Below are 9,753 nucleotides of genomic sequence, written 5' to 3'. Positions count from 1 at the left end.
TTTTCATGACCATTAGCCGGTGATAACCCTTAAATGACAAATAATATCTGATAGAAAATATTCACTGAAACTAATTGAGATATTGTTACAATGTTTATCTTTGACTGACAATAATGGCACAAGTGAGCGTTGTTGTCGTGCGGTCATCCAATGCCAAATATTTTACAGCCGTCCTCTTTCAATAACTTTTTGAGACACTCTTGCCACCGTGTCCATGTGAGCAGCCAGCACTGGGTGCACTGTGCACTCTACGGTAACTGTTTTACAAATTTAAAACCAGCAATTTAATCAGCATGTTTATTGGCTGTCTGCTAACCATGGATGGAAGCAAACCTCCTGGATAGGAGGCCGAAGACTACAGTCGGGCTCCAGCAACCTTCCGACAAGACCTCGACACTCTCGGCTCAGCTGCAGGTGCTGGGGGAACGCTACCCCGTTCTGCTGCAGCCACAGCATCTTGGGGATGTTGGAGTCATCGAAAGGCAGATGTCCGCAGAGCATGATGTACAGCACGATGCCCATGCTCCAAATGTCGCTCTTGACGCTTTCGTGCGGGACTCCCTGCAGGACCTCGGGCGCAGCGTACGCCGTGCTCCCGCAGAACGTCTTGCTTAACTCAGCCGCACCGGTCCGGAAATTCTTCGCGAAGCCGAAGTCTGCCAGCTTCACGTTGAAGCTTTTATCGAGCAGCGTGTTCTCGCACTTGAGGTCCCGGTGGGCGATGCCACAGTCGTGACAGTATCGAATTGCCGCGACAAGCTGACGGAACAAAGTTTTGGCGAGTTCTTCTGGCAGGGGCCCTTCTCTTTTGATGTACTCCAGCACGTCTCCTCTTTCCGCAAGCTCCATGATTATACATATCTTGCCATCATCCGATTCCCAAATGTCATGAACCTTAATGATATTTTTGTGATCCAAGTTCTGGACTATTTGCAGCTCTCGCGGGAGAAATTTATGGATGAAATCTAGAAATGGAAAATGCAATGAATATTTTATATGTCCTTCTTTAAAAAAAAACAGGTTTGTAAAATTGAATTGAAGAGGCATTCACCTGACCGCCGCTGTGTGTGTAAAGACTGCATATCTCAACAAGACACTCAGACGCTTCAGTTATTGATCCCCTCCCCTCGTAAATTGCGCTTTCGAAAACATGAGTGCACCATTCATCTTCCAAATTCAAATATTACAACCGTCAGCTTTAATATTCTGTCCGTGCATGGGCTGCAGCAGAATTGAATTAAAAGCTGTGAGAATAAAGCAGCAGTCAATGTAGTCACGATTCGCTGATTCAATTGTCACTGAATGTCGCATTCAGGGGGTCTGTGCTGGATTATCAGCCGCTTTGTCCCCAAACCTTGGGGGCAGCGTGCCTAACCCTTTCAAAACTGACCTATGTTTAAATTGAACAAATCCAATATTTAGATTAGCAATAAAAACAGAAAATGCTGGAAATCTCAGCGGGCCAGGCAGCATCTGCGGAGAGAGAAAGCAGAGTTAACGTTTCAGGTCGATGACCTTCCTCACATTATCAAACTCTATCCATATTTTTATTCTTCTGGGGCTGCTGGATTCTGTTTCACTTTGCCAGCTTAGGATCCTACATAGGATTACATCGGATATGCGCACAGACACAGACCATTCGGCCCAACCAGTCCTTGCTCTACTCGATCTTTCCTGGTCTAATTCTATCAGCATAACCCCTTGTCCCTCATATGCTTCTCTGGCCTCCCCTTAAATGCATTTATACTATTTGCTTCAACCACTCCTTGTGGTAGTGAGTTCCACATTCTGACCACTCGGTAAAGAAGTTCCTTCTGAATTCCCTATTGGATTTCTTGGTGACTATCTTATATTGATGGCCTCTAGTTATGCTCTTCCCCACAAACGGAAACATTCTCTCTCTAGCCACTCCATCAAAATCTTTCATAATTTTAAAGACTTCTATTAGGTCACCCCTCAGCCTTCTTTTTTCAAGAGAAAAGAGACCCAGCCTGTTCATCCTTTCCTGATAGGTATACCCTCACAATTATTGCCCCAGCTATTCACACTTTCTCTGCCTCTCTTAAATGTCTTCAGATTGCTGTGACCAGCTTCTTCCTATAGTCTCATGTGTTACTATCAAGACAGCTACTTAACCATCTGAAGTTTTCCCTGTAAGTACTTTGGAGGTTATTCTCCTCCCTCCCTGTCTCTCTGTCTGTTCTGTTCATTGTCCAAATGTTGTTCATCTGTGCTGTTCCAGTTTTAAAGGGTTTCTACCGAACTTTTGCTTTGTCTGTTCCCTTCATAGATGCTGACTGACCCGTTTCCAGCATTTTCTCTTTATGTTTCAGATTTCCAGCATTTACAGTTTTTGATTTGATTTTGACTGTTGACTTTAAGTGTTGCGCATTTCACAGTACATTTTTATGACTTAAAGCCTCGGAATTAGTATTCCGCAATTAAATTGAGATTTGTTTTGTTTAATGTGACATACCCGGTTATAGAATAAATAACGCGGCGGTTATCAGGCGGTTATATACATCGAGATATGGCCCATTTAATAATGTACAGTAAATTTACATGCTGGGTGAACATCCACTTTGCTTTAACCGTAAAACCCCTTCAAATGAGCTGCTTCACTGACTTCAGCTGACAGAAGAATTACACAGAGGACACGCCTTGTGTGTCGGAAGACTTGGGCGTTTGCTCAGCATCAAACTTTCCTTGTGCTACAAAGGACTCTGCAAACTGTTGGTTCACTGTCTGTCAACCAGACCCAATAAAATGTGAGCAGCAAAAGTCAATAGGAATTAAAAACTCACAGTGAAACTCCACAAGCGACGAGCTGTTCACCTGAGCACAATGGATGTGAGGTACCGGCAGAGAACACTGCACCTAGTATTAACAATGGGCTATATATTGCAGGTCATGCAGGAGTAGGCCATTCGGCCCGTCGAGCCTGCACCGCCATTCAGTATGATCATGGCTGATCATGCAACTTCAGTACTCCATTCCTGCTTTCTCTCCATACCCCTTGTTCCCTTTAGCCGTAAGGGCCACATCTAACTCCCTTTCGAATATATCTAACAAACTGGCCTCAACAACTTTCTGTGGTAGAGAATTCCACAGGTTCACAATTCTCTGAGTGAAGAAGTTTCTCCTCATCTCGGTCCTAAATGGCTTGCCCCTTATCCTCAGACTGTGACCCCTGATTCTGGACTTCCCCAACATCGGGAACATTCTTCCTGCATCTAACCTGTCCATTCCCATCAGAATTGTATATGTTTTTATGAGATCCCCTCTCATTCTTCTAAATTCCAGTGAATATAAGCCTAGTCGATCCAGTCTTTCTTCACATCTCAGTCCTGCCATCATGGGAATCAGTCTGATGAATCTTTGCTGCACTCCCTCAATAGCAAAAATGTCCTTCCTCAGATTAAGAGACCAAAAATGTACATAATATTCAAGGTGTGGCCTCACCAGGGCCCAGTACAACTGCAGTAAGACCTCCCCGTTCCTATACTCAAATCCTCTCGCTATGAAGGCCAACATGCCATTTGCCTTCTTCACCGCCTGCTGTAATTGCATGCCAACTTTCAATGACTGATGCACCATGACACCTAGGTCTTGTTGCACCTCCCTTTTTCCTAATCTGTCACCATTCAGATAATATTCTGCCTTCCTGTTTTTGCCACGAAAGTGGATAACCTCACATTTATCTACATTATACTGCATCAGCCATGCATTTGCCCACTCATCTAAAATAGATCCTTCAGTTAGCTTATTTCTGTTGAGGTTTCTAAGTATGGGAGGAAACTATTTTGAATTTATCTCACTCTTTTGGTAGCCTAGTGTATTTCTGATAAAATGTGGCTATGTTTCAGGGTACAGTAATGTAGTGGTTTATGTTCCTGGACTAGGCCTGGACTAATGATCCAGAGACAGAAGTTCAAATCCCATCACGGCAGCTGAGGGAATTTAAATTAAATGGAATTTAAAGGCTCGTACCAGTAATGGTGAACTACTGATTGTCGGAAAACCCCAACTGGTTCACTAATGTCCTTTAGGGAAGGAAATCTGCCGCCTGTACCTGCTCTGGCCTATACATGAATCCAGACCCACAGCAATGTGGTTGACTCTTAAATGCCCTCTGAAATGGCCGAGCAAGACACTCAGTTACTGCTACAACAAAGTCACCACACGGTTCAAGAAGGCAGCTCACCAGCACCTTCTCGAGGGCAATTAGGGTTGGGCAATAAATGCTGGTCTTGGCAGCAATGCCCACATCCTGTGAATTAATAAAAAAAATCTTTGTCTCATAAGAATTAGGAGCAGGAGTAGACCATATGGCCCCTCAAACCTGCTCCAGCATTCAATAAGATCATGACTGATCTTTGACCTCAGCTCCACTTTTCCACCCAATTCCCATATCTCTTGATTCCCCAAGAGCCAAAAATTTATCTCCGCCTTGAATATACTCAATGACTCAGCACTCCCAGTCGTTTCGGGTAGAGAAGTCCAAAATTTCACAACCCTCTGAGTGAAGAAATTTGTCTTAAATGGCCGACTGCTTACCTGAGAATATGCTCGCTAGTTCTAGACTCTCCAGCCAGAGGAAACTACCTCTCAGCATCTACCCTGTCAATCCCCCTCAGAATCTTATATATTTCAATGAGATCACCTCTCATTCTTCTAAACTCTACTCAATATCTCCTCATAGGATAACCCCCTGATCTCAGGGATCAATCTAGTGAACCTTCATTCACCATCTCTAAGACAAGGTTATCCTTCCTCAGATGAGACCAAACTGTGCACAGTACTCCAGGTGTGGTCTCACCAAAGCCCTGTACAATTGTAGTAAGACTTCCTTGCTCTTGTACTCCATCTCCCTTGCAATAAAGGCCAACATGCCATTTGCCTTCCTAATTGCTTGCTGTACCTGTATACTAACTTTTTCCTGTGTGAGGACACCTAAATCTCTCTGAATGCCAAATAGTAATAATTTTTTTAATTTATTCTGTTTTTCTATTCTCCACCAAAGTGAATAATCTCACATTTCCCCACATTATAGTCCATCTGCCATCTATTGCCCACTCACTTAACCTGACTATATTCCTTTTCAGGCTCTTTGTGTTCTCCTCACAGCTTATTTTCCTACTTAGCTTTATATCATCAGCAAATTTGGATACATTACACTCGGCCCCCTCATAAGTCATTAATATAAATTGTAAATAGCCAAGGCCCAAGCACTGATCCTTGCGGCACCCCACTAGTTACAGCCTGCCAAACTGAAAATGACCCGCTTATCGCATACTCTCTGTTTTCTGTCCGTTAACTATCCTCAATCCATGTTAATATATTACTTCCAATCCCAGGAGCCCTTATCTTTTGTAACAACCGTTTATGTGGCACCTTATTGAATGCCATTTGGAAATCCAAATATACTACATCCGCTGGTTCCCCTTTATCTACCCTGCTAGTTACATCCTCAAAAAAACTCTAATAAATGTATTAAACACGATTTCCCTTTCATAAGAAAGATTTGCATTTATATAGCGCCTTTCACGACCATCGGAATTCCCAAAGCGCTTTACAGCCAATGAAGTACATTTGGAGTGTAGTCACTGTTGTAATTTGGGAAAACCATAAAACCATTTTGACTCTGCCTAATCATATTATAATTTTCTAAATGCCCAGTTAACACTTCCTTAATAATGAATTCCAGCAACTGATGTCAGGCTAAGTGGCCTGTAGTGCCCTGTTTTCTCTCTCCCTCCTCTTTTGATTAGCGGGGTTACATTTGCTCCCTTGCAATGGGCTGGGAGACTGGCAATTCCCACATGCAGCCCGTGCTGCTTGTGAGAGTGGTTGTAAGTGGCAGCTCTGGGTAGAACCGCTACCATTATTCCTGGGACGCTGCACGCTGCATTAAACATGAGCTTAACATATTCAACTGTGTGAAATGATAAGTCATGTCAGTCAACTGAGCAGTGAAGGTGGGTAGCAGCTCTGTGCAGAATGCAAGCCATTCACTGAATGTGCAATCTGATTCCTTCAGAGCGCGTCATCTGCTGCCCATTTTTCATTCGAATTGGCAGAAGGTAAACTGATTTTAGAACAGTGGATTCTAAGTAAAATAAATCATTTCATGAATAATTTAATGCATTGGGATGATGAAGTTGCTTATTCGTGCTAACGGCGGGGGAGTCTGTTTCTGGAAACAGCACTGTCTGCCTTACCCTTTGGCACTGTCTGTCGATTGATGATTTTGATGGCCACTTTCCTCTGCTGGGTTCTGCAGTAAGCTTCCTTGACTTTGGAATAGGTCCCCTCGCCGATCGTGTTTCCAAGTTGATATCCTTTAGACAGGAGCAGTTTTTCCATTGCTTCTCATCCACTTTCTTAACGAGTTTCAGCGATCACATTCCTCAATTTATCCAGTTCCACGCAATCTAACCAATGTTTCTCGGCTTCCTAACTTATTTCTAAAATCGGACATTATAAAAAAAATAGCAATCCCGGGTGTGACCCCCCCCCCCCCAAGCAAAATAAGCTCAGCAGATATAAATGTGACTTCATTGTGATGCCATAATTTACCTGTTACTAAGGAGACTTGGTGCTGTACACTGCTGAAGCAGTATTGCTAATATTAATGAGATAACTAGTCTTTAGAGATAAATCGTTGACTTTTGTGGCTGAATCGCTGCTTTGATTGTGCCCTGGCAGTAGTGGGGTGCTCAAGTTGGTTGAAAGTCAGCCCCGTCTCATCGTGCGCTGTCCCTCTGAACTGCAGAGTCTCCTCCCCAGCTTCCTGTTCCAGCCAAACCCAACCCAGACTCCAAGACAAGGCAGCTAACCCAGGCCCAAAATGTTCCCGTTGCTGTCAATCTAAAGCCCAAGATGGGTCTGGTCAGGGTATGTTAGTGGAGCAAAGATGGTCTACTTGCTCCAAGCCGAGCTAAGACAATTGCGTCTATCCGAACAACCTTCGCCTCGCCAAAGGCGCTGTGTGCCCGTCCCACTCAAAGACCAAGTCCAGAGAGTTGTGCTGTGTTCCGCCAATCTTAACTTCGACAAGGCGCTGTGCGCTTGTCCCAAAGACCAAGTCCAGAGAATAGTTCTGTGTTCCGCCAACCTTAACCTCGATAAGGCGACATTCTGCAAGGGACCGACCTTCATTTTAACCCCGAATACAAACGCTGCCATTTCTTCCAATCGCCATTCTAGCCCAGACAAGTTTGCGTTTTCTGCTAAGTTTGACCTCGATAATACAGCTCTTTCTAATCCCAATTTGAACAAGATTGTTGAACCAGCACCCATGCCAATACTCGTACCTTTTAAATCGTTGCCCTGATAAATATTTATACAAATGTCATTCTCCATTTCATAAAAGTCGATGACCTTTTTTTTCCATTTAAAGTGAGACAGTTGGTCGATATTTTATTAGATGCCCTGTTTCTCTTAAGGCTTGTGCTATTCCAAGTCTGTCGAGCGGAGTACGTGCAGCCGACGATGTCCACTTTAGAAACGCTCGCACCAAGGAGATGCTGCAAAAAGAAGGATGGTCCTGCGGGAATACAATCGTGCTGTTGCGTTCAACAACCTGGCTGTGCGGAAAACTTGAGGCACTACACTTTGCATTGTGAGCTAGCTGTGACCGATAAAGCGCCCCAAATAAAGTTCGCATTTTGTAGCGACAATCAAAAAAAAATAACTGTTGGTACTTTGCGGAAATGAATAATTGACACAAGTATTGTCACAGTTGCCTGGGCACAGCTCTGGGCGCTGGGGGCAGCGCTAGATTGCACACTCTGGCAGATAGGAACCTGCTACAAGAGATTGCAACAAGAGTTGAAACAGCCCAAATGCCTCGGCTGGACTTTCGTGCACACTTGTGCGGCCGCTTAATCTGGTTTACGTCCAAACCTCCATTTCATCCCTTGTCATTGTGACGTTGGAGCTGAAGACCTGATGTCAGCGACCTCAAACTGGCTCAACATTCTGATCAACCCGAAAACCCTGGCGGGAGTTGTTCCTTTCTACCTCGAACTCCTTATTCCAGTAAGTAGCAAGCTCTTGCTCGTGGTCCGCTTCTTTTGTATAACTCCTCGTCAAAGTTGTCATCAGGCTGACGATTATCCCGTGTTGTCTTATTTCCTCCTCCCCCTCCCGTCCCACCACCACCTCTCTCTTTCAAACAAGAAATGAGCTCCCCTACAAATCCAGAGCCAAGGAGGTTCCCCATCGAGGCCGGCGATTCCAAGGGTTCCGTGTCGAGGCCAATAAACCCAGACCCTGAGGTCCCAAGCCAACGATCCGCAAGGTAAGATCGCTCACAGGTACAAGATAGAGGCTAAAGCATCTACTTACCCAATGCGGAGGGCTACCTATCCATAGGTACCCCCTAACATTAACAACGTATACTTGATTTTGTTATCCTGGAAGCCCTCTGATCCGTCTCAAAGATGCCTGTGCACAATTTAAACTTAGCACAAGCAAGCACATTTCACCGAGATGAGATGTGAGTTCATTTCGAAGTCCCTGGGAGCCCGTCCGTGAAGAGCCGATATTTTTCCAGTCCATCAAGACAATCTATTCCTCCCCCAGTCACAACACAAAGTGCTTTCAAACTTTTGATAAGGTGGCATTTACTTACAGTGCAACATTGAAGCATTAAAGCTTTTGCGCTTCTTCATGATCTCATAAGGAAGCTTTTACCGTCTCAGTGAAGTCTTTGTGACATCACATATCACTGGTTATCTCAAGCGTTTATAGGTAGAAGCATTAGTGGAAAGGTGTTTGGTTTCAGCATAAAGTACACCTCATCTGTATAACGTTCAAAACCTGGAAGAATGTTTTTGCAGTAAATTAGAGTGTCGATTCCGTTAGGCCAGCCTTGCAATAAAGCTCAAGACTCGTGGAATAATTGACACGTTAACTAGACAGATTGAGAACTGGTTTGCACATTGGATGGTAATTAATGGGGAATCAATGGCTGGGGAAAGATGCAGTGGAATTGCAAAAAGATCTATTCTGAGACCCCTGTTATTTCCAATATTTGTGAATGAGATGGAACTGTTATATCTTCCAGCTCTGGCCCTTCCAGATGGTTGCTCCTTCATGCCTCTTTCCTTATGGAGCCACTTCTGACATGCCTGTAACCTCGAGAATTTGAGTAGCTTCCAGGGTGCAAGCACAGGGTGCACAGGGAGAGAAAGTTACTCACAGAAGATAGAAGAATAATAAACAGCATAAAAAAATCCAGAGGATCGAAAGCTTTATGGGCTGGCAATAGCTCAGAGATTGGCCAACTTTAGGGTATAGTCGTGCAGTGGCTAGGTTACTGGACTAGTAATCCAGAGAACTGAAGTTCAAATCCTACCGTGAGAATTTGAATTCAATTTATTATTAAAAAAATTTGAAAAAAGGAGCTGGTCTCAGTAAAAATGACCATAACTCTGTCAGATTGACATAAAAAACCAACTGATTTGCAAATGCCCTTTAGGGAAGGAAATCTGCCATCCTTACCTGGTCTGGCCTATATGTGACTCCAGACCCACCAACGTGGTTGACTTTTAACCGTCCTCGAAAGTGGCCCAGCGAGCCACTCAGTTGTATCAAACCACTGCAAAGAATAGTGAGAATTAAACTGGACAGACCAGTCGGTAACCTAGACATCGAATCAGGGCATGAAAAATACACATCTAATCCAGTCATAGAATGATAGGCCCCGATATTGGTGGCCTTACCGCCCATTGCCGCCGACTGCCG

General features: G+C 44.2%; 1 protein-coding gene across 1 annotated transcript; it reads right to left on the bottom strand.

Moving 5' to 3' along the window:
* Window positions 1–297: 297 nt before the first annotated feature.
* On the bottom strand, window positions 298–6,366 carry LOC139279284 (testis-specific serine/threonine-protein kinase 3-like). Its single transcript, XM_070898415.1, has 2 exons — window positions 6,222–6,366; window positions 298–965 (listed from the first exon to the last, which is right to left on the bottom strand). The coding sequence occupies exons 1-2, from the start codon at window positions 6,364–6,366 to the stop codon at window positions 298–300; spliced, it is 813 nt and encodes a 270-aa protein (XP_070754516.1).
* Between the last annotated feature and the right edge of the window lie 3,387 nt (window positions 6,367–9,753).

This window comes from Pristiophorus japonicus, chromosome 14 (assembly GCF_044704955.1).
Source record: "Pristiophorus japonicus isolate sPriJap1 chromosome 14, sPriJap1.hap1, whole genome shotgun sequence".
In the NCBI taxonomy this organism is placed as follows: Eukaryota; Metazoa; Chordata; class Chondrichthyes; family Pristiophoridae; genus Pristiophorus; species Pristiophorus japonicus.
Note: the sequence above shows the minus strand (reverse complement) of the source record. Positions and strands in the feature narration are given on the sequence as shown.

Coding starts and splice junctions, on each gene's coding strand:
- LOC139279284 (XM_070898415.1), bottom strand. CDS start 6,366: ATGGAAAAACTGCTCCTGTCTAAAGGATATCAACTTGGAAACACGATC. Junction 966..6,221: donor TCGACAGACAGTGCCAAAGG/GTAAGGCAGACA, acceptor TTCCATTTCTAG/ATTTCATCCATAAATTTCTC.